General features: G+C 52.3%; 4 protein-coding genes across 12 annotated transcripts; 3 read left to right on the plus strand and 1 right to left on the minus strand.

Moving 5' to 3' along the window:
* Positions 1 to 207: 207 nt before the first annotated feature.
* On the minus strand, positions 208 to 3,584 carry POLR1H (RNA polymerase I subunit H). Of its 2 annotated transcripts, XM_077885814.1 has the most exons (5): positions 2,830 to 3,337; positions 2,645 to 2,745; positions 2,238 to 2,347; positions 1,128 to 1,196; positions 208 to 559 (listed from the first exon to the last, which is right to left on the minus strand). In XM_077885814.1, the coding sequence occupies exons 1-4, from the start codon at positions 3,218 to 3,220 to the stop codon at positions 1,172 to 1,174; spliced, it is 627 nt and encodes a 208-aa protein (XP_077741940.1). In that variant the 5' UTR covers positions 3,221 to 3,337; the 3' UTR covers positions 208 to 559; positions 1,128 to 1,171. The 2 variants fall into 2 exon arrangements, with proteins under 2 accessions (XP_077741940.1, XP_077741939.1); XM_077885813.1 differs by lacking the exon at positions 208 to 559 and having other exon boundaries at positions 1,126 to 1,910; positions 2,830 to 3,584.
* On the plus strand, positions 3,223 to 7,181 carry LOC144306375 (putative uncharacterized protein ZNRD1-AS1). 4 transcript variants are annotated; one of them, XR_013373435.1, is made up of 3 exons: positions 3,223 to 3,426; positions 5,828 to 5,903; positions 6,393 to 7,181. XR_013373435.1 is itself a non-coding variant. In XM_077885812.1 (3 exons), the coding sequence occupies exons 1-3, from the start codon at positions 5,424 to 5,426 to the stop codon at positions 7,134 to 7,136; spliced, it is 1,044 nt and encodes a 347-aa protein (XP_077741938.1). In that variant the 5' UTR covers positions 5,195 to 5,423; the 3' UTR covers positions 7,137 to 7,181. The 4 variants fall into 4 exon arrangements, 1 of the variants encoding a protein (XP_077741938.1); XR_013373436.1 differs by lacking the exon at positions 3,223 to 3,426 and adding an exon at positions 3,433 to 4,254; XR_013373437.1 differs by lacking the exon at positions 3,223 to 3,426 and adding an exon at positions 4,493 to 4,554.
* Positions 7,182 to 15,650: 8,469 nt separating this feature from the next.
* Positions 15,651 to 20,054, plus strand: LOC144306811 (zinc finger protein 558-like). 5 transcript variants are annotated; one of them, XM_077886402.1, is made up of 5 exons: positions 15,692 to 15,837; positions 15,940 to 16,055; positions 17,626 to 18,059; positions 18,454 to 18,580; positions 18,979 to 19,112. In XM_077886402.1, exons 3-5 carry the CDS (start codon positions 17,841 to 17,843, stop codon positions 19,095 to 19,097), a joined length of 465 nt encoding a protein of 154 aa, XP_077742528.1. In that variant the 5' UTR covers positions 15,692 to 15,837; positions 15,940 to 16,055; positions 17,626 to 17,840; the 3' UTR covers positions 19,098 to 19,112. The 5 variants fall into 5 exon arrangements, with proteins under 5 accessions (XP_077742530.1, XP_077742526.1, XP_077742527.1 ...); XM_077886403.1 differs by having other exon boundaries at positions 15,940 to 16,051; XM_077886404.1 differs by having other exon boundaries at positions 15,651 to 16,055; positions 19,000 to 20,054.
* On the plus strand, positions 19,338 to 21,387 carry ZFP57 (ZFP57 zinc finger protein). The gene is made up of 2 exons (XM_077885857.1): positions 19,338 to 19,346; positions 19,957 to 21,387. The coding sequence occupies exons 1-2, from the start codon at positions 19,338 to 19,340 to the stop codon at positions 21,274 to 21,276; spliced, it is 1,329 nt and encodes a 442-aa protein (XP_077741983.1). The 3' UTR covers positions 21,277 to 21,387.
* The last annotated feature ends 20 nt before the right edge of the window (positions 21,388 to 21,407 follow it).

Here is a 21,407-nt window from a genome sequence, read left to right on the forward strand (position 1 = left end):
GGTGAGGGCTGCATCCGGCAGCTACCGGGGAGGAGACTCTGGACGATGCCTGTTAACAGAAGTGGTCAGGGAAGTCCGCCCTGCCCGTCCCATCAGTTCCCACTACGTCGCCCGGGGCTCAGACACCTCAGGGAAAGTCCCAGAGCTCAGAACACACAAAGGACCGGGCAGTGTGCAAGCCAAGGAAGGCAAAAATTGACTCCAAACTAAGTTTGAATGTTTATTGTGGCCGGACTACAAAATTTCGTTCAATGTGATAAAAAGCAAGATACAACTTGTATTCGTAGTAAAGCCCATTTAAAAAAAAAAAAAAAAGTATCTCTCTGAAGTAGGATTCCTTGTCATTTTTTACTCTACCTTTCCATATATGAATTTATCACAATGAATATACATTTATGTCAACAGCAATAAAAAAATACAATTTTCAAAATGTCCAATGTGTTCAGCATATACTGGTAAACCTTAGTATCAGACTTCTCCTTGTTCCAGCTCACACGTCAGACACATCTGGTTACGTTATCTGCTTATCTCCCAGCATCTGGGCTCCTGCTTTGTTTCCCTAAACTCAGGAACCAAATACATTTAGTCATGGAATACTTGTAATTACTTAAAAAAAAAATTTATTTATTTATTTATGTGAGAGACAGAAATAGAGGCAGAGACATAGGCAGAAGCAGGCTCCCTATAGGGAGCTGGATGTAGGACTCAATCCCAAGACCCGGGAGATCATACCCTGAGGTGAAGGCAGATACTCATCCACTGAGACACCCAGGTGCCCATAATTACTTTTTATATTAGTCTCATTCCTGCCTCCATTTTTTGTCTTTGGTAGTTTCCTTTTTCCCTTTTCCTTGTCATACACTAATTTATACTATATTTTTTGTAGCTGATATACTTACTGAAAGAATATATTCTCTGTAAATCCATTTAAATTCCTTTTGGAACAAGACATTATAAATAACAGGTATGTCTGGCTTATATAGGAAAACGTAACCTTGATAAAGAAACTCAACTACAGTAGGTGTACTGTAGGGACAATGGTAATGCCCACATGATAATCTCTGTCTATGGGAGCAAAGCACTGCAACCAGGATAGACAAAGCATCTAAGAACCCAATATCCCTCACCTTTCAAGGAAGAGGGAGAACTGATAAGGTGCCCAGAAAGAAAATCAAGAGTCTTCCTTCTCCTGGAACCTATGGAGAAAGAAAGGACTCATTATATTTAGGCACAGAGGTTTTAGCAGTATAAGACAAACATTCACGTGAAAAATTAAGGAGGGAGTTTTATTTATGACATCGTAGACGACTAGCTCCCCGAAACAATCCTTCAAATTCAAGACAACTAAAAATCCTGGACTAAAAACCTAAAGGACAATGAGATAAAATCTCACACAGATCAAAATGGTTAAAAGTAATAAGTCAGGAAACAACAAATGTTGGCAAGGATGTGGAGAAGTGGGGAACCTTCTTGCACTGTTGCTGGGAATGCAAACTGGTGCAGCCACTCTGGAAAACAGTGTGGAGGTTCCTCAAGAAGTTAAAAATAGAGCTACCCTATGACCGGGCTGGATGAATCTGCACAACCTGCGACTGTTATCTTGGGGTTGAGTTCAAGCCCCACAGTGGATAGAGATTATTTAAAAACAAAATCTTAAAAAAAAAAAAAAATTATTTACTCATGAGAGACAGAGAGGCACAGACACAGGCAGAGGGATAAGCAGGCTCCATGAAGGGAGCCTGATGCGGGACTCGATCCCAGGACTCCAGGATCATCATGCTGTGGGCCGAAGGCAGGTGCTAAACCACTGAACCACCCAGGGATCCCGAAAGCTAGGTCTTGATAAGCGTGGTGAAAGTACAGAACACCGAAGACAAGGAGTTCTCAAATGGTTCAGGTCTCTCTGGTTCCTGAAATCACAGGTGATTCTCATAAAAGCAAGAGCACTGGAACAAGCAGCAGGATTCAACACGCAGACCACCCAGAAATACCTGCCTTCTCTCTGTTCTCACTCCTTTAAACAGCTTAAAAGCTTCGCTTCACTGGCTATAAAAAAAACTAACAAAAATGTTCTTTTTCAAAAATAAAAAAAAAAAAAAAAACACAAATGTCCCTGTTACCTGAAAAGAGGACAGGACCAAAGGAAATAACCGGTTCTTGGGTACAAGAGGGAAGTCACAGGACATGTGTGGTTAAGGGCCAGAGGGAGAGGGCAGAGGGCCAGGGAGGGGGCACACCTGCAGCTGGTGCAGGTGTAGAAGACGGTCTGCCCCTCGTCAGCTGAGCGCATCTGTCTGGTGTGGTAGGCCATTCCCTCGTGACCACATCGGGAGCAGCGCCTGTCAACCTGGCAACCAAAGGGGGGGGGGTCAGGGAAAGCCAGGATGACCCCTGCTTCCTACAGGAATCTCGTTGCATGCTCTCCCCAGCACCCCTGCCCCAAAGACCTCTGTTTCCCCAGACCTCAGCACTCAACCCTGCAGCCCTTCCCGCTCTCCCTGTGGATCAGTGTTGGCATCACTCACTCACCACGGGTCGCTGGAGGTCGGGCTCCTCCTGCACACCCGTTACCCCAGACCTCAGCACTCAACCCTGCATGTCTCCCCGCCTTCCTTGTGGGTCAGTGCTGGGGTCACTCACTCACCACGGGTCCCTGGAGCTCCGGCTCCTCCTGCACCGGCGCGGGCACCGCCGTCCCCACCTGGTTGAACACGATGCGGGTCCTCACCACCTTCCCCTCGAAGTCTGCGGAGCGGTAAGCGCTGGCTGCGGGCACCCCCGGACCCCCCGCCGCCCCCCGCAACCCGGCCGCTCCCGCCCCCTCCTCACCCCGCACGGGGACGCCGAAGCCACAGCGCACACAGGTGACCGCGTCCTGGGCCCCGGGCAGGGGCAGGACGGAGCCGCAGTCCGGACAGAAGTCCAGGTCCGACTGGAATCTGGAGCCGGAGGGCGCGGGGTCCATGGCGCAGAGGGTGCGACGGTGGGCAGCTCCGGTTCCGTCCAGGGGCCCCGGCGGCCGCGAACCGAGCCCTCCTCCCTGGACGCGCGAGGCTCGGCGGGAGGACCGGCCGGCGTAGTGCGGTCCTCCAGGGCAGGTGAGAGCACCCGCCGAGCGGAGCGGGCTAGAGCATCCGCCGCGCAGACGCCCATTGGTCGTGACGTCACAATCCCTCGCCCAGACCGCAGTCCGCCGCGCCGGCGCCCTTGGGTGTAACATCACAATCCGGCGCCCCGACCGCTGTCCGGCTCGCCGGCTTCTGTGGGGTTGTGACGTCACAATACGTCGCCCCGACTGCTGTGCGCGGCGCTGGCGCCTTTGGCCGTGACGTCACAATCCGGCGCCCGGCGCCCCGAGAGCCCCAAAGCGGGGGTCGAGCGCCGTTGGAGACGGACGGAGGTGCCGACGCCGGGATAGGAGCTCGGGTAATGGCCGCTGCGCCTCCGGACACTCCATCAGGAAGAAGCGCAGTCCGGGGATACGTATTTTCTGGGACCCAACCTCGGGAGCGTTGCTTGTGGAGATGTTGCTGAGCTTCCCGAACGCCGCCGCGCCGCCCCGGAGCCAGTGGGCCCAGCTCCGCCCCGCCGGCCTGACGTGCCCAGGACATGCTCTAGGAGCAGGCGGGCCAGGGAGATGAGGGCGAGGGCCGGGGGCGGGGCGGGGCGGGGCGGGGCGGGCGGCCCAGGCCCGGGGCTGACTTGGGGGCCGGCCCCCTCCGCCGCGCCCAGCGGGTCACCGGGGAGTGACGAGCACGGTTGCCGTTCCCGAGCGTAAGGCTCACGGTCGCTAGGGAGCCGAGCTGCGGCCGCTCGCCAGTAACCACCGTCTGCGGGGCACGAGGAGTTTCTGAGCCGCTGCCCCCGTGGCTCCCGTCCGCCTGTCCCCGCAGGACGTCGTTCTGTCCGGCTCGAAGGGGGCGGTCTGCCGTTTAGACCGCGAACGTTAAAATTAGCCTGTTAACCTCTTTGACTCTGCTCCCGACTCCGTGACCGTGCAGCGCTGCTCCACGCAGAGTCCAGCGCGATCCCGATGGGCCGGTGTCGTGAGGCCCGGGCCTTTCCAAGTGTCTGTGGAGCTGGGGCGGCACCGTTGGAAAGGATGCTGTGACCTCAAGGGGTACAAAGGACACGGTGGAACCCGCCACGAGAGACCCACACAGGGCCTAGGACTATGGTGTCTGCACCTCCAGGAGGACTCGCTGATGTTTCAGTAAAAACGTGGACATGGCACCTCAGGAGCAAAGGAGAAAGGTGCTCGAATACCAGCGACAAGGGAACCAGAAGATGAGTTCTTTTTTTTTTTTTTTTTTTTTAATTTTTATTTATTTATGATAGTCACAGAGAGAGAGAGAGAGAGAGGCAGAGACACAGGCAGAGGGAGAAGCAGGCTCCATGCACCGGGAGCCCGACGTGGGATTCGATCCCGGATCTCCAGGATCGCGCTCTGGGCCAAAGGCAGGCGCTAAACCACTGCGCCACCCAGGGATCCCCAGAAGATGAGTTCTAAAAACTGTTGCTGAACACAAACCGTGCTGGGTTGTGTTCTGAAAAGTAATAGGACGGTTACCTTTGTTAAATATCAGAATAGGTGTCCACGGACAGATAGGAACATAGGCAGGAAGTCAGTGAGATCCAATAACTGATACCAGGCTCATTCCAGTAACAGAGACACATGGTATTTGTCAATCTAAATTATAGATTACCTCCCGTTTACAGTCTAAATTTCAGCATGAAAGTGTTACAAATGATACAGGTATCACCATGGAAACCCTGGCTGGTTTTCAAGTGACTTAGGAATAATGTTTAAAAAACGTTGTGTTCAGAAGAAGGGAAAATCACTGTTACGTAGAATAGTCCGGAAAGACTTTACAGAGACTTGGGCTTGATCTGTGGAGGAGAGACCATTGCCAATTATTGAGGACTTACACTGTCTGTCCCAGGCTCTTTAATCTAGTTTATGTTTGTTTTTTATAAGATTGAGAAGCAGACCTTTGTCTCCCACATCCATCTTATAGACCAGGAGACTGACCCATTGTTACTTACCCAGAGCCACACCTCAGAGGTGGTGTGATTAGCGTTCAGACAGCCCTGTCAGGCTTCAAAGCCCACGCTCTTGCCATAAAGAGCCTGAAGGGCACAGAGATGAAATGCCAGGCATCCCCAGGGGCTTCAACACGACCTCACGGTAAACTCACAGTACACTAGGGATGACATATGAAAGGCTGGCAGTCTTCACTTGTGTTGCCGTCAGCCTGACCCACAAGAGAAGAGGGACCACTAACCAGTGCCAAGCCACGGGACTCAATGGGAATGGTCTCATGGATTTGGGATGAAGGATGAGTGGCAGTGTAAGGCAGGGACACAGAGTCAGGGTGACCAGATAAGAAGAGAATTTCAGAACGGAAGGCTGGAAGGCAGAGATGCTATATGTGCTGATAGAGGCAGAGAGGGTCCGGACCCAGAAACTACAGAAGGAGGATGGACTGCGAACCCTGGAGTCAGGAAACCTCTCCGAAGACAGAGCCTGGGAGGCAGAGCGGTCTGATGGAGAGGTGCTGGGGCAGCACAGTAGCAAGGAGCCGCCTATGTCTTCCCGGCCCCAGACTCGGGACTCAGACTGGTTCACGTTGAGTCCTCGGGAGATGTGCGCTTCTACTTTCTGTGAAGGGTTTACTTGCTGGTCCCAGATTCTCCACCGTGGTAGTGCGGTGCTTTCCCATGGAGGAGGCAGACTTCTTGTCAGTCAGTTTGGTTAGGTCAGTGTGTGGGAAGATGTCCTGACGCCTCCCACGCTCTAATCTACCTCTGCTCTCTTATCTTACAGTTTGGCCTGGGCTAAAGCATCACCAGACCCTAGGATTGCCGTAGACCAACAGTCCCCACTGGAGAAAAAACTCCTGGTAAATCATCTTCATGTTGTGCACTTGGGAACTGCTAGGAGAAGTAGCCTTGGGTTTAAAACCCTGTGCAGGTGACCCCTCCCTGGTGGGTATGTTTACCTATATCCATACCTGCAAAACAGTATTCTGTTCAAAATGCCCAACACTAGGTCAGCCTGGGTGGCTCAGCGGTTTAGCACCACCTTGGGCCCAGGGCGTGATCCTGGAGACCCAGGATTGAGTCCCACATCAGGCTCCCTGCATGAAGCCTGCTTCTCCCTCTGCCTGTGCCTGTGCCTCTGCCTCTCTGTGTGTGTGGTTAAATAAATAAAATTAAACAACAAAAAAAAGAAAAATGCCCAACACTACATATTTTAAAACTAGTGGTTGATTTTGGTGACCAGTAATTCAGCTCTGAGAGCTCACAGTTTCACATAGGATTGATGGGAGTAAAAATCACAGTGATTATGCCAAGAAAGCATTATAAAATTCTCTGCCCCACTTTGACAGAACCTAGGTGGTGTGCATAGCACGGCAGCACGGCAGCTGATAACCCAGAAGTACCAGGAGGAATACGAAGCACTGTGCAGGGAGCAGGCTCTGTCTCTCGACTACTGGCTTGCCAAGGCAGAGTCCTATTACAATAAGAGGATAGTGGATATGATGAAAGAACAAGACACAGGCCATGAAAAGAAATTGGAGGGAAGGATGACCCAAAACCTAGAGAAACTGAAGCGGTATTACTTGGTTCCTGACCGGGAGTTGAAGCACATAGAGAGGCACATACACCGCGTGGGGCAGGTCAGAGAGCTCAAGAACAAAGCAGGTCGGCACCTACCACGGCCTAGTGAAACAAAGTTCCCAAGGATCCTGCCAGAAGAGCGTGGTGTCCTGGGCACACAGAGGAGGAAGCAGGTAAGCGAGCGGGAGCAGATACAGATCAAAGATCACCAGCAGCGCATGCTCCAGGGAAGAGAGGTCCTGGAGCAGAGGCTCCAGGAAGGAGTCCTGAGACAAGGCCGGAGCCAGAGGCCCACACGTGACCGGTGTGCAAGAGCCGAGAAAGAAACCAAAGAGTTTGAAAGTGTTACCGTATACCCTCTCTTCCAACCATGCAGTCAGAGTCGGATTAAAGTGAACATTCTCATGGAAAAGAATAGAGAGGAAGCCATTACCATTATAAAACCACATCAAAGAAAATTCTTAACGATGCCGCCCTTTCTGCGAAGCCAAATAGGAAAAATAAAAGACTAGTAAAGTTTCAGTGCGTTTGTAATAAAATCACGTGTCTTAAGTGAACTTTTGTTTGCAGTACTCCTTCTTGTCTCTCCCAGAGTTCATGGATGTTTGTATCTGATTCTGGAGCACCAGTTCTGGATGTGAAGCTGGGCAGAGTGGGTTTTACTTACCTAGTGTTTGCTGGTGCGGAGTCTTGACGTCCAGGGTCCCCACCTGGTCAGTGATGCTGAGCAAGGGATGCTCCACCACTCCCCCTACTCCCAGCCCTGGAAGCTATCACGTGAGATCTCTGTAGGTCCGCCTATTGTCACAGCTTTATGGGGAACTACTGACCAGGCCCTCAGCACATGCTGCAACCCACAGTTTGTGTGAGCAACTGCACCTGAGAGTGTCCTGTGTGCGCCATGTGGCCAGTATGAGGTCCCTGCCCTTGGGTAGCATACATGTGGTGGCCACTCAGGTGCTATGCAAGGGTGACGCCCTACCAGGTCCCACTGAGCCGGAGGGTAGTGACCGCCTAGGTGATGTGCGGGGAGGGATGCCCCACCAGGCCCCGCTGAGCAAGAAGGGCTGTTGTCTCAGTAAGTAGTGACTGCTCAGGTTGGTTCCAGCTCCATGTGTCACTTTCTGTCGCCCATGGAAACAACATCTTTCCAACCCACACTCATAACTCAGGAAACAAATTCCTGCATTGAGTGAGAGTTGTAATCACCAAGCAGAATGAAATGTATTGGTTTCACTTTCAGTACATTGTCTCTCCAGACACCAACACGCAAGGAAGGTGGGCTTGAGAGTCGGTGAGTGGAGCATCAGGAAGGGAAATGAGACCCCTCCTCAAGCTGTGCTGGTCCTGATGCAGGAGCCCCGCACCAGCAGCTTACTGGTCACCCGACTGCACTGGTGGCAGCATCCACTAGGCTTTTCCTCAGGGGTAAGACTATTGGCTCTCCCCCTGTGCCCTCACCCCCACCTGCTGTGCCTCCCACTCGAGGCTCACCCCATGCAGTCCCTGGCCTCCCACCTCCATGTCCTAGGGGTGGATCCCCTGCCCTGTAACCATGTGTGTTGTCAGAGCATGAGGGGCAGGAGGCCTGGAAACCCAGGTCGATGGGGTAGCGGTACCCCTTTGAGTTGACTGGGACCAAAGAGCAGCCTCATACATAACTGGAGGGGAGCCTGGCCGGCTCAGATGCTGGAGCCTGCAACTCCTGACCTCAGGATCCTGAGTTCGAGCCCCACGTTGGGTATAGAGATGACTTAAAAATAAGCCGATGTTTCCTGCAAGGATTTTCAGGCTGGACACATTGGTGAGGTCAGCAGCCCCATTTCTCCAAATCTAGCATAAACGCAACTGGTGATGGCAAGGCAGTGTCAAGCTCATGTGGCTAAGAATAAAAGTCTGAAGAAGGGCTTAGTTTGGTCCAACCTGATTCCATCATCTCCCTTGCCAACAGCTAGCCTTCCATCCCCTGCATGGAGTGTGAGCAATGCTGTAACCACCCCCAGCCTTGAGATTGTGACTCACTCAATGCTTTCCTTTGCTCCTGTATTATTTTTTTCTCTTCAATGTGAAATGAACATACAAATGAAAATGTCTGTGTACAGTTGGAAGAATAGTGACTTGTATGGGTCCCGCTACCTGGCTGAGCTAAAGGCCATGTACTCACCCCTGCGAACCGTCCTGTTCCTCATCCCTCCAGGCGTCACTGTCCTGACCATGTGCGGATCATCATCTTTCTGTAGCACTTGCCATTGATGTATGCATCCCTAAGTGACATAATTGTGCAACTGCCAATTTATGGATTTATGGACATGAAAACAGACTGCATATAACTTAATCTCTACTCAGTATTTTTTAATTCACCATGTTGAGCTGCAACCCGTATAGATCATTTTCTTTTTTTTTTTCCTTTGAAACACTTGATTTGCAGGTTAGCAAGCTCCATTGGGTGTCCTGCAGCCTCACTGGCCGTCCCTCCCCAGGCTCTGGGAGCTGGAGGACTGCCAGCGCACTTGCCCATCAACCTCATGGCCTCGACTTCAGCATTCTCTGTCCCCCAGTCACCCCTGGTCGGTGCACATGTTTCTGGTGCACAAGTGCAAGAGTTTGCCCAGGGCATCTAAGCACGGTACCTTCCTGTGATGAGCCTAGTCCTGGAGCTGCTTAGATTTTCATTGCACTGTAGTCCATACCCACAAGCCTGTAGGGTCCGTTCAAATATTTGTTGAAGGAAAGAGGACATTTGTTGCCTGCTAGAAGCAGAGCTGTGTGTCCAAGAGAACCTGCCCTAAAATACAAAAACAGCTGATAATATACTGCTTCTATCCTGTCCATGCACAAACATAGTCAAGCTCTCTTTGTTATATTTCAGTTGAGATACTAACATATCTTTATTTACTTATTTGTTCTTTTAACACCCTCCAATAAAATTCATAATTTTATTTATTCCCTTAATAGAACTTAATCTGGTGTCTTCCAGACAAGGGCACCCCATGCCTTCTTCTCAAGGCACCTGGCCACATAATAGTTTCACTGAAGTCTGGATGAAAGGGTTCCCCAAGGAGGAGGACAGGGAGCTGAAATCCTCAGAGACACTGGGTAAGGAGTTAGTAGTGCTTCTCTGTTCTCTGCTGAGTGAGAGTTCGGGTTTGTCAGCCCTGGGGCACGCTGGCATCCCCCAGTAGAGTTCAGAGCTGTGGGATTTGCTCTGGGCTCCAGCTCTGCCACAGATTGGCCCACTTGAGGAATGGTTCAGTATGTCTATGTTGAAGATAAGAGTTCCCTCACCCGGTTATCCCAGCGGGATAAGTGACCACATAATGTCATGAAGTGTCCTGGTTTTCTTTCCCTACTTTCATACGGCACTGTAAGCTCCTACCCAAACAGAAGTGCAGGGACCCCACAGTGCAAGTTGAGACTTCAGAAGAAAGATACAAATGAAAAGAGGTCAATTAGTAGACAAGGGAAAATAGCAAAGAGTAGAACTTTTCGGCAGATAACAAAGCAAGTTTTGCCAAATGCTTATAAGCTGGTTTGAAATCTCTGGGTGCAGGATATCTCGGTGGGTGAATCTGGGGTGAGCTCACGTGATAGAGACCGTGGAAGGCCTAAACATTCAGAGCCCATGTATGGATTCTTGGTGATCACACGCTCTGCTGACAGGGGTGTAATGATGAATAAGACAGGTCCTCTGCCCTGTATGAACTTACAGTCTAGTAGCAGAGATTGAGATAGACAATCATCACAGACGTACTGAAGTTGCATAAACCAAGAGAAACTTTTTTTTAAAGATGGGCAGCCCAGGTGGCTCAGTGGTTTAGCGCCGCCTTCAGCCCAGGGTGTGATCCTGGAGCCCTGAAATCAAGTCCCACGTGAGACTCCCTGCATGGAGCCTGCTTCTCCCTCTGCCTGTGTCTCTGCCTCTCTCTCTCTCTCTCTCTCTCTCTCTGTCTCTGTGTGTGTGTGTGTGTGTGTGTCATAAATAAATAAATAAATAAATAAATAAATAAATAAATAAATAATCTTTAAAAAATAAGGGTGAACAAGAGTGCATTTATCCTTCAAGGAGGAGGGCAAGCAGGTCAGCAAGCCAGGATAGCAAAGCTTTCTAAAATTCACCTGTTACCTCCTGTCAACTCAAATAGTAAATAAGCTGCACTTCATCTATCATAAATCCTATTTTTGGTGGCAACCTCACAGCAAAGAGTAGAATAGTTGTGTAGAGGAAGAAAATAAAACTTATTGTCGGGATTCCTGGGTGACTCAGTGGTTTAATGCCTGCCTTAGGCCCAGGGTATGATCCTGGAGTCCCAGGATCGAGTCCTGTGTCGGGCTCCCTACATGGAGGCTGCTTCTCCTTCTGCCTGTGTCTCTGCCTCTCTCTCACTCTGTGTCTCATGAATAAATAAATAAAATCTTAAAAAAAAAAAAGTATTGTCTGCCATGCATCAAGTAGAATTAATTTTTTCATTTAATCATCAACAGATCTTGATTCCAGGGTAATTAATATGTCCTGACTTAATAAAGAATGAACTATCTATAGTTTCCCATATTGACATAAAATTTTGTTGAGAGGAATAAGAAATTTAGCCAAGAGATCTGTCAACCTTTCTGGGATGTGCATCTAACATAGCCAGATATTCTTTTACATTCATACACATATTTTATAGATGTCACATTCTGTTCTGAGAGTGTGGGGGTCTGTCTCTTCATTTGCCCAAGGTCTCTCTGGTGAGCACAGTCCCTCTGTACACCTCCCACAGACCTGCTCCCCTGAGTCCCAGCTGGGCACCTTGTCTTCTCGGCACAGTAATCAACACCAGCGGAGCCAGTGGTCCCGAACCACACCAATCAAAACCCCTCCTTGTTCCAACAGGAGGAACAAAACATTTTACAACTGTACAGAAGCCCACTATGCACTCTGCTCTGGTCTGTGTGGGACGTGGGACTTGTGAGCAATGTGCTCAATCATGTGGTCATTATCCTCATAATCTAGGACCAAGGAAATCTGAGATTCCAAGTAGCTGGGCTGGAAATAAGCTTGAACCTCTAAGCCCTGTCCCCCTCTCATTTTGGCAACAAGATTTTGCTGCAACAGGAGGTATAACAGAGCAGCCTGAGGCAAGTATGAGGCTATGAGGGGAGGAAACACCAAGTCCAGGGATTTCCAAAATAGATCTGTATACCTCCTCTCCTGATCACTAGGAAGTAGCCAAGAGGAGAGGATACTGGGGAGGGGTGGCAGCGTGGGGTGACCAAGCTGGCTTACGGGAGTGTGTGGGCCAGTAGGAGGTGAGGGAAAAGACTAAAAATCCCTGTTAGTGAACTTTTGAGAAGGCTGTTCAGCCTGTGAACAGTGGTAGGAAGCACGTAAGATCCACAGTTACTTTGACTATCAGCCCGTTGTCAAGGGGCTTCTCAGTAAAAGGCACACCATTGTCCAACTGAACACGGCCTGGAAAGCCAGCAGCATAACCACCATGTTACTCTTGGAGCAGCTGATTGGACCAGAATAACAATGCTCTACCCTAAAGTTGCATCGGCAGTGGGGAGGACCACCACTAGGTTTGAGGGATGGTCAGAGGTCCGATGATGTCTGTCTGCCCGGGGCAGATGTGGGCAAGGCCCCTCGCTAGGGGGCCTCCACCCTGTAAGATAAACAGGTCAAATTGACAATAGTCTCGAGTCCAATAAGAGCCTGCGTCCTTTGTGCCCAGTCTGTCTTGCCAGGTCCAGGGTGATGGTGGATCCAGGCAGCGAAGGGAGGACTCCCTTCATCAGAGAGCAGGGTCCTCCTGGGAGTGTCCCCCGAGTGACGCAGGTGGTCAGGTCAGCAGCTGGGGTCATCTAGTTTTCCAAGTCCAGACCAAATAGCTAGGCTGTTGGGACAGAACTTATAGGAAGGGTGATAAGGGGAACGCTGGTAAGAGCCATGAAAACGGCCTTGGGTTCTGCCCAGTGGGTATGATGACAGCCTCCCTCATTGATTCTGAATAACTGGTGCTGGGCCAGACACCAGTGACCCAGGACCAGGGAACTGAGAGCCCTATGGATGTGATATTTCGGCAGGTCAGTTGCATCCTTAGATGTCACAAGCAAGGCTTATCAGATCCTTCCCATGTTGTGAGAAGCTGAATCCCAGCTAACCCACCCTCAAATGTCACTATGAAGCCAGAATGTCAGAAAGCCACCTTGGGTCAGGTGTTTCATCTTCATAGGAGCCCAGGGACAAGCGAAAGCCGCTTTTCCAACAGAGTTCTCCCAGTAACCGCATCAGGAAGGTGGTGGGTCAAAGCTGCAGGGGCCACTGAGGTCAGGCCACCTCCATTGGCAAAACCATCAGCCTGTTGGTTTGAAGCCTCAAGACTTTCCTCAGGTGAAATCTCAAACTAGCCTCGAATGTGCAAGAAAAGACAAGGCAAGAAAAGTGCCTGTGCCACTCCGCATAGGTACGAGGCAAGTTTAATGAGTAAGGAAGTTCACAGGACAGTTGTCTTGGGTGCTTGCGAGACAAGCTGGTGTCCGCATCTGCCAGCCAGAATCTTAAAAGTTTCCATAAAGGCCTTGACTGGCTTTAGTTATGTATTCAGTCCTTACTCCCTGGAGATTATGTCCTCGAAATACCTCCCACTGTGGAAATGGTGGTAGAATGTCCATCCCAGAGGCAGGGAGAGAGTGTGATTGCCGAGGTCCTGCTCTCAGTCAATGGTGGGCATGTCCTCTTGATGGCTCCTCCAGTGGCAGTTTGCCAAGCTTGGTAGGTTGCTATGATGGAGCAGAGGTCTTCCATTTTATTGCCTACGAATGAGGAAGAATTGGGGCAGTGGTTATGGACCAAGAACCAGGAAACCGACACAGGCTTTTACAATTTACAAAATACTTTTGTAAAAATGGCTTCCCTTAAATCCTCAAAGACAGCTGCCCACATGGTGCCCTGGTTGTTGCTGCACTCTAGAGCTTGGTCTCCTCAGCACTCTGGTGGTGAGCTTGAGGGTTTGCATCAAGATCTGGAGTCATGCGACCAGAAGCAGGAGGGCCTCTCCCTTTGTCCTTCTCATCAGCCCTTGGTTGTGTCGATGCCTCAGACTCCAGGGACAGGGTTGCCACCACTCTCCAGTCTCCAGCTCTTCACACCCATCAAAGCCCAACGTCTGCCTCGTGTCTTGTCACATTGGTGTCACCCCCACCCCACATTTCAGAATGCTGCTCAGCATGTCATCAGACCTGACTTGCCTCACCTGGTTTTTCCTCATCATGGTGCATATGGCGCTGCTCTTGGCCCAGGTGACAAACTTACCAAACTAGTAAGTCAGGTGGGCATCTGTTGCAAACCAAGCCCTGCCCTGAGTGCTGTTGATGACTAATACTGGGTCATCCCCACCCGCTCCCCAAACCTATGGTCCAACGCTTGTGTAAACAAGCAAATGCCCTTTCATTCCCTATCTCTTTGATGATCCTCAAGACTTGAGAGTCGAATCCAAGTGGCACACTGCAATCCAGGACCAGCTGCCTAGTTCTGTAAATAAAGTCATTTGTAAGCAGGGCTGGGATCATAGCAGGATGAGGAAGGCAGGTTCCTGCAAGTGCAAGGTCAGAGCCGGGTTCATTAGCTCTCATGGTTAATGGAAAGCACCTATGTCAGCCCATCCCCCAGCTGGCTTCTATTCTGGTGAAGAGGAGAGGCTGCAGCCCACTGTTTTCCCCGCCCCTCCCCAGCAGTGAGCATCTGACTCTGACACTGCGGGAACCACCTCAGCCCACAGATGACGCAGGAAGCAGTGAGCACTGAGCCTGGGGCCCAGGGAAACCTGAGGTCTAAAGCCTGCACCTGGGATCCCTGGGTGGCTCAGTGATTGAGCGCCTGCCGTTGGCCCAGGGTGTGATCCTGGAGTCCCGGGATTGAGTCCCACATCAGGTCCCTGCATGGAGCCTGCTTCTCTCTCACCTCTCTCTCTCTCTCTCTCTCTCTCTCTGTGTGTTTCTCATGAATAAATAAATTAAATCTTTAAATAAATAAATAAATAAATAAATAAATAAATAAATAAATAAACAAACAAACAAACCCTGCACCTGCCAGCCCTGCAGCTGACACACTGGCGCAGAGACCTGAAGGCAGAGCATATCCAAGGGACTATTTCTTACCCGTACAGAAAGAATAACGAGTCCAACCTTAGGAATGTTTGTGGGGATTCACTGGAGGCCGTGTTTGCAGAAGTATTTTGTGACTTGTGAAACCCTGTGCCCATGTGAAAGAGATGATCACAACGCAGAAGGGACTATGATGAGTGCTGATGTGGAGATGTTGGGGTTCAAAGCCCAGGACCAAGAAAGAATTCCCGAGACGTCTTTGGTGTAAAAAGGTGGTTTTATTACATGGGGACAGGACCCGTGGGCAGGAAGAGCTGCCTTGGGGTCATGAGGAGTGGCTCCTTATATGCTTTCAGGTTGGGAGAGGGTTAGGGAGAGCACAAACCTCCCAGGTATTTGGGAAACAAAGTTTCTAGGACCCCGAGGGGGCCAGCTGCTGTTGGGAAAGGTCACTTATTACTGTTTAGTAAGAACCCGGTCATGAGACTCTCCAGATGAACATCAGATGCTCCTATGCTTTAGGGGACAATTGCCAACATATATTTTGGGGGTGGAGATAAAAGAAGTTTCCAAAGGAATTTCTCTATGTTCAAGTAGACTCACAAGGTCCTGAATGTCAGGCTAACATCAGCTAAGGTTGCCTGTTGCCCTCAGCATGGTCCACACCGAGGCAGCGGAGCTCCCAGAGAAAGGTCACTGCCTATTTCAGGACTTGTCAGTGGGCCGAGGGTTGTAAGGAAATCTTTGTTTGTTTGTTTGTTTGTTTGTTTGTTTTCTCACGTCAAGTGCTAATTAAGTGGAAAACAATGAATGTGGCATCTGTTGGGCTGATTATACGTATATGAATCAGAGAGAGGTTGCCCTGGGTGGGGCACGTGGCTGGGGCCAGCAGAGCCCACCTGACCTGGTCCTCTCTGCTGCCAGTCTGCAGCATAGATGTCACAGTGCGTATTGTCTCCTCTACCCTCATTGTCCAGAGATGCCACAAGCCTCTGCCTCTTGGGGCCTGCGGGCTTAGTGTGGCTCTAGGGGATGGTGGCTGGAAGTTGTGAGTTTTAATCAGAAATAATTGAATCTTCTTGTTTCAAGAGTAAATTGAGAGGGAGTAAGGCCAGATCCTGGCACTAGGTGGGACCTGGTGCTGCCGGTGGGAGGGTAGGTGGTGAGGGGCGGGGTTTCTCCCTTTTTGGCTTCCTTGATGGTGACCTCTTGACCTTGGCGGGTCGGCAGTCTTCTCTGGGCCACGGACAGGGGATGCGGAGGGTGCGCAGAAGCCGGCTGGGATAGCGGGCGCCGGGCCTGCTGTACGCCCCACGGCTGGAGGCCCCGTCCTCACTGCTCGGTGGGTGAGTTGGGCCGCTGGGGATTGAGCTTGTGCAGATGGAGGCAGATGCAGAGAGTTTGTCCCGGTCTCCTCCACCCTGAGGCAGGCAGAGGGCACTCGTCATCATGGGGACGCTCCCAACCCCCAGGCCCCGAGGAACACTTAGGTATCGGGATGTGGCTTGGGGCACCTCCGCTCAGGCCACACTCGGGCCCGGGAAAGCAGAGATCGCAGAGGGGAAGTTCTGGGGCAGATGGGTCTCAGGGCCTCCTTGGTGCTGTTCGGCGGACGGGGGCACCTCCGGCTCATCCCCTGGGAGCGAACTGCATCGCTGCACCGCCGAGCTATTCCATGTCCTCCCTGCTGTGGGAGGCTGCACCCTGAGGACGAGAGGGTCTGATCACTGGCCGGGCAGGGGCTGAAAAGGGACCCGAGCAGACAGCTGACGGGCCGAGAGCCTAAGGCCCTTTGCATGGCTGAAGGCCACAGTGCAGGCACTGGAGGGGGTGTGCTGGCAGCGTCCTCAGAGCCCTGCAGGTGTGGGGGGCCTTCTGCCTTTTTCAGAATTGCCGTGGGAAGCTGCTGACGGTAGTTCAGGTTGGAGAGGAGGTGGGTGCTCTCTGGGGAGGGAACATGGCGACACATTCCCTGGGGGGATTTAGGCTCTGGGAGGGCGGGACGTCCCTGAGTCCGTAGAGCTCCCAGCCTCCTCCACTCCAGGCCGCAGTGCGCTAGGAAGCTGTTGGAGAGGCCCCGGGGCAACCTGCAGCTGCCTGCAGCTCCATCCCCAACCAAGGCCCCCAGCCTGTGCAACAGGAGAGCGGGCCTGCGGAACAGCAGGGAGCAGCTTGGCCTGCTGCCCCACTTGAAAACTGAATAGTCCTGCTGGGAAGGATGGACAAACAAAGGGACGGACCCCGCCTCGCCAATTAACTCCATTGTCAGATGCCCTTTTTCTTGCTATTTTCCGTTTCACCAGGAATCTGGAGACTGTGAAAGAAACAGGGTCCGTGGGTTTTAGTCTTTGTTCAAGGGACCACCCTGAGGAAGGAGAAAGGAGGTGATCGAGGTCTGCCTGGAGCTGGAGCTGCCAGGGGCCCAGGCATCCCCAGGGTTGGCCGCGGCCAAGGTCCTATGGAGTATGTGCCTCCAGCTCATTACTTGTTTACTGTGTATGTGGATCCTTACTACTCCATCACGAGGAACGCTCGCGAAAAATCCACAGAACCCCATAGTTGTCAGCACTAGATGGGTCTTGGAGTGTTCTCCTTCCACATTTTCTGGCAACAGCAGATCAGAAGGAAGAGGCTTGCCCGGCGTGGTCCGTGACAGGTCCAGAGCACTGTTGTCTTTGCAGAATAATGCTGTTGCCCAGAGGGTGCTTTGGGACCCAGGGATTCCTGTCCTCGGTGGCACGGAGTCCAGGCTTTGGACACGAACACATCGTAGTGTTGCCACACTTTAGGTCTCATGAGGTGGGGTCGGTAATGATTACCTCCCGGGCCCTGCTGACCCAGAGAGGGGGGGTCAGTAATTCTTGCTGTTCTTTGAGCCAGGACAAAAGCTGCTGTTCTGTTTCTCTCTGACCTCAGGTCTCTAGAGGCAGGCAGCAGCCAGTGGAATGGAAGGCAGATCTTCGTAGCCCCCAGGCGGCATCCCTGGGCCAGGGTGGCTGAGCCACGGGGACAAGTCCCTGAGCCCTGGGCCTCGGCTTTGAGGGAAAGTGCACTCCTCATACAGGAAAATTTGGACCGCAGAGCAGAAAAACAGCAGCCCCTTGGAGCAGAGGCATTGGTCCAGGGAAACCATGCCAAACCCCAAGGCCTCTGCAAAGCTGGTGCGCCTGCGCAGTGACCGAGAGACAGACTGTAGTCACTGGGGCCTGGGCCCAGGGTGGATGAAGCTAGAGGCAGACACCACGGAGGAGGAGGTGTTTGCACAGCGGGATTCCGTGGCACTGCTGCAGGCGCTGCTCCGGCAGGGGGAAGCCAAACACGGAGAGAGCTGGTGGAAGGCATGGGTGCAGGTGAGGAGAGGGAGCACCAGTCCTGACCCCGAGTCCTTTCGTCTGCTGCAGTCTGTGGTCACGTGGAGTTCCGAACTGTTCCAAGCTGAACAACACCTGGGATAAGCGGCTGCAGGCTTTTCTCAGCCTCCACACTCCCCCTACCCCCAACACCACCCCTAGCCCATCTGGAAGGACTTCCCAAAGTTGGTGCAATGGCAGCCCCCATGCTCATCATCTCTTCCTGCCTCTCGGTCCTTCCTTTCCTTTGTATGGAATAACATTGCAGACTTTGCACCTGTGTTTTCATATTCCTCCCTGCCTTCCATGGTTTTAGTTCTCTCCCGGTTTGTAAATCTTGTGCTTGGGTGTCTGTCTTGTATACAGACTCCCCGAGTCTCTCTTGCTCTTGCAGAAGCCAATCACCTTTGAAGATGTGGCCGTGAACTTCACTCAGGAAGAGTGGATGTGTCTAGATGCCAGTCAGAGGGTTCTGTACCAGGATGTTATGTCTGAGACCTTCAGAAACCTGATGTCTGTGGGTAAGAGGCTGGGGCTTCCTCAGCGCCTCTCCCAGGCCTGAGACCGCTAGCTTCCCTGGGCAGGTGCATCAGCTCACATGTACAGACTCTATACCTCCTGCACCCTCCAGCTAGGAGAGATCTAGGTCTGTCAGCTCAGGGTAACAGGAGAAGAGATGAAATCATGAGGGCAAAGATGACACGTATAACATGACAATGATTCATAAATGTTCCTGTTCACCAAGCCAGTATTTACTGAGTTGCCAGGAACTTCGTTAGGAGGGTTTCCTCCCTGCCCCTGCATGTCCCAGATTGTGGTTCTTAAACCACAGACACCGATGAAGGTAGTCTGTTGTCCCCACTGGGTATGAGGGGCCCAAGCCTGCGACCTTGACTCTTCCGGTCCTATCCACCCCCAGCTCAGAATCTATCTAACCCAGATCTGATCATCAAACTTGGACAAGAAGAAAGCCAGCAGAGAGCAGAATTCCAGCTCTGTCTCCTGAATGGAGAAGGCCTCCCTTCAGGTGAGCATTGAAAGGCGGGGGGGCAGGTAAGGGCCCAGGTACGCCCTGGGGGAGAGGAGGCTGTCCTGGTACCAGGGCTCCGCACATCCTCACCTGGTCCCACCTGAAGCTGCAAGAGGGCTTGAGGCCACCTGCTTACTTGCATGCCTTGGCTCCAGATAGATACCTGCATTCTCTAGGACAAGTGACAAGGGGTCAGCATGCACATAGGGTGCTCACATCCCTTCCAAGAGGACAGGAATGGTAGGGACATGAGCTTGGTGCTGACTTCAAGGAAAGGAGACTTGGTCCTGTGACAGAACAGAAGGGGAGGGCTATCAGGCTGCGCTGAGCACCTGCCCTAGGTTGTACTTCCCAGTCCAGCCAGATTATGAATGGCACCGCCCTTCACTGAGGTGTCCCCATTTGTATGACACATGAGGTCACCTGGGGCTGTCTGTGTGAGCGTGAAATATTGGAAGTGAGAAGATATGGATTTCAAGAAATGTGGGTATAGGCTAAAGTTCTCTTCTCTGATCTTGTTGAAAGATTCCAGTTTAAATTTTTATTCACTTTTATTTTATTTTGTATTTTTTTAAAAGATTTTATTTATTTCTTCATGAAAGACACAGAGAGAGAGAGAGAGACAGAGACACAGGCAGAGGGAGAAGCAGGCTCCATGCAGGGAGCCCGATGTGGGACTCGATCCCGGGACTCCAGGATCACTCCCTGGGCCAAAGGCAGGTGCCAAACCGCTGAGCCACCCAGGGATCCCCTTTTATTCACTTTTAATTTGAAAACCCAAAAATCCATTCCTGTCTCAAGCCTGAGAGGTCTGAGTGTGAGAGAGCCGGTGTTGGTTGGGCGCGTGAGAAAGTTGGGGTTGCGTAGCCTGGATGGAAGGAGAGCTGGCAGGGGCTTCTCCTGCTGACCCTTGGTTTTTCCTCCTCTATTGCAGGCGGCAGGCAGGAGGCATGTCAGGAAGAGACTCAGGCACTGGGAGATGACCGGGCTGGTAGAGCTCAGGCCTCCCTTGATGGATGGGGGGCAGGTGCAGCCTCTGCTCCAGCAGGGACCCCACACAGGGCCCCTGTGATCCCAGCATCCCGCGCTGGCAGGCCCTTTCTCTGCCACATCTGTGGCAGGACTTTCAGCAAGCACTCCAACCTGCATAGCCACCAGTTTGTTCACATTCCCAACAAGACCAACAGCTGCAGCCATTGCGGGAAGTCCTTCCGGAACCCCAAGGAGCTCGGCTATCACAGGCGCATACATCTTGGGGAGAGGCCCTTCTGCTGCCCGCTCTGTGACAAGACCTATTGTGATGCATCTGGGCTGAGCCGCCACCGCCGTGTCCACTTGGGCTACCGGCCCCACTCGTGCCCCTTCTGTGGGAAGGGCTTCCGGGACCGGTCAGAGCTGAAACGCCACCAGAAGATACACCCAGACCAGGAGCTGGGGGCCAGAGACCAGAAGTGCATTGTGAGGGCCCCAGACCCTCGAGCTGGATCTCAGACACATGCTGGCTGGAGCCAGGGGGCCAGCCAGGAGCTTGTGGCCGTGGACCATGCCCTGCTGACCAAGACCCAAGAACCCATCATTGCAGACAAGGGTCCTATGGCTCAGACCCAGCCAGGCATAGATAGGAAGCAGGTGATCCCTGTGGGATGGCGGGCACCAGCTGGTGCAACCCTGGGGCCCGGCACCAGGACACAGACACCCGGCATGAGAGCCCTCTGCCTGGATACCAGGTCCAACTGCCTCCCACCAAAGCCTTCAAGAATCAAGGTCTTCTCTTGCCCTCACTGCCCTCTGACTTTTAGCAAGAAAGCCTATCTCTTTAGCCACCAGAAAGCCCACATCCCTGAGCAGCCGAGCTGCTGCTTCCGCTGTGGCAAGTCCTTCAGCTCATTGTCAGGGCTGGTCAGGCACCAGCAGACACACTGGAGGCAGAAGGTCTACCGTTGCCCTGTCTGCGACGTCTGCTTCAGGGATAGAGATGGCCTCATGGGCCACTGGGGGGGCTCCAAAACCATGGACCCGTGCCTGGGCAATCTCCAGGCCTGCTGGGCCATCCTGGGTCAATGGCTCGGCTTTTTTCATGGTGCTGCCAGTTGGGCTGGGAAGGAGATGGATCTGCCCCCGGATCCAGGCTCCCAGGAGAGGGTGGGGAGGGTGGGGAGGAGGCACCAGAGGAGAGAGAGCAAATGAGGCCATGAGGGGCTCAGTGCACACCCAATGGAGGTGTTCATGTTTGCTTCTCCAACGCACTGGCCTCCAGGCTCAGGAGACGGGGTGGGCAGAGAGGTAGGGGTCACCAGGGAGACACAGGAACACAAGGG

The sequence above is a fragment of the Canis aureus genome, chromosome 37 (genome assembly GCF_053574225.1).
Source record: "Canis aureus isolate CA01 chromosome 37, VMU_Caureus_v.1.0, whole genome shotgun sequence".
NCBI classification, from domain to species: domain Eukaryota; kingdom Metazoa; phylum Chordata; class Mammalia; order Carnivora; family Canidae; genus Canis; species Canis aureus.

Bases quoted from the DNA above. Each gene is read 5' to 3' on its own strand.
- LOC144306375 (XM_077885812.1), top strand. From the start codon at position 5,424: ATGCTATATGTGCTGATAGAGGCAGAGAGGGTCCGGACCCAGAAACTA. The intron at 5,648-5,827 runs GTGCGCTTCTAC...CTTATCTTACAG, and splicing joins ACGTTGAGTCCTCGGGAGAT to TTTGGCCTGGGCTAAAGCAT. The intron at 5,904-6,392 runs GTAAATCATCTT...CCACTTTGACAG, and splicing joins CACTGGAGAAAAAACTCCTG to AACCTAGGTGGTGTGCATAG.
- POLR1H (XM_077885813.1), bottom strand. From the start codon at position 3,220: ATGTTACACCCAAGGGCGCCGGCGCGGCGGACTGCGGTCTGGGCGAGG. The intron at 2,746-2,829 runs GTGAGGAGGGGG...ACCGCTCCGCAG, and splicing joins CTTCGGCGTCCCCGTGCGGG to ACTTCGAGGGGAAGGTGGTG. The intron at 1,911-2,237 runs GTGTGCCCCCTC...CTGTGATTTCAG, and splicing joins TACACCTGCACCAGCTGCAG to GAACCAGAGAGACCTGAACC.
- LOC144306811 (XM_077886400.1), top strand. From the start codon at position 17,841: ATGCCAAACCCCAAGGCCTCTGCAAAGCTGGTGCGCCTGCGCAGTGAC. The intron at 18,060-18,453 runs GTGAGGAGAGGG...TTGCTCTTGCAG, and splicing joins GGTGGAAGGCATGGGTGCAG to AAGCCAATCACCTTTGAAGA. The intron at 18,581-18,978 runs GTAAGAGGCTGG...ATCCACCCCCAG, and splicing joins CAGAAACCTGATGTCTGTGG to CTCAGAATCTATCTAACCCA.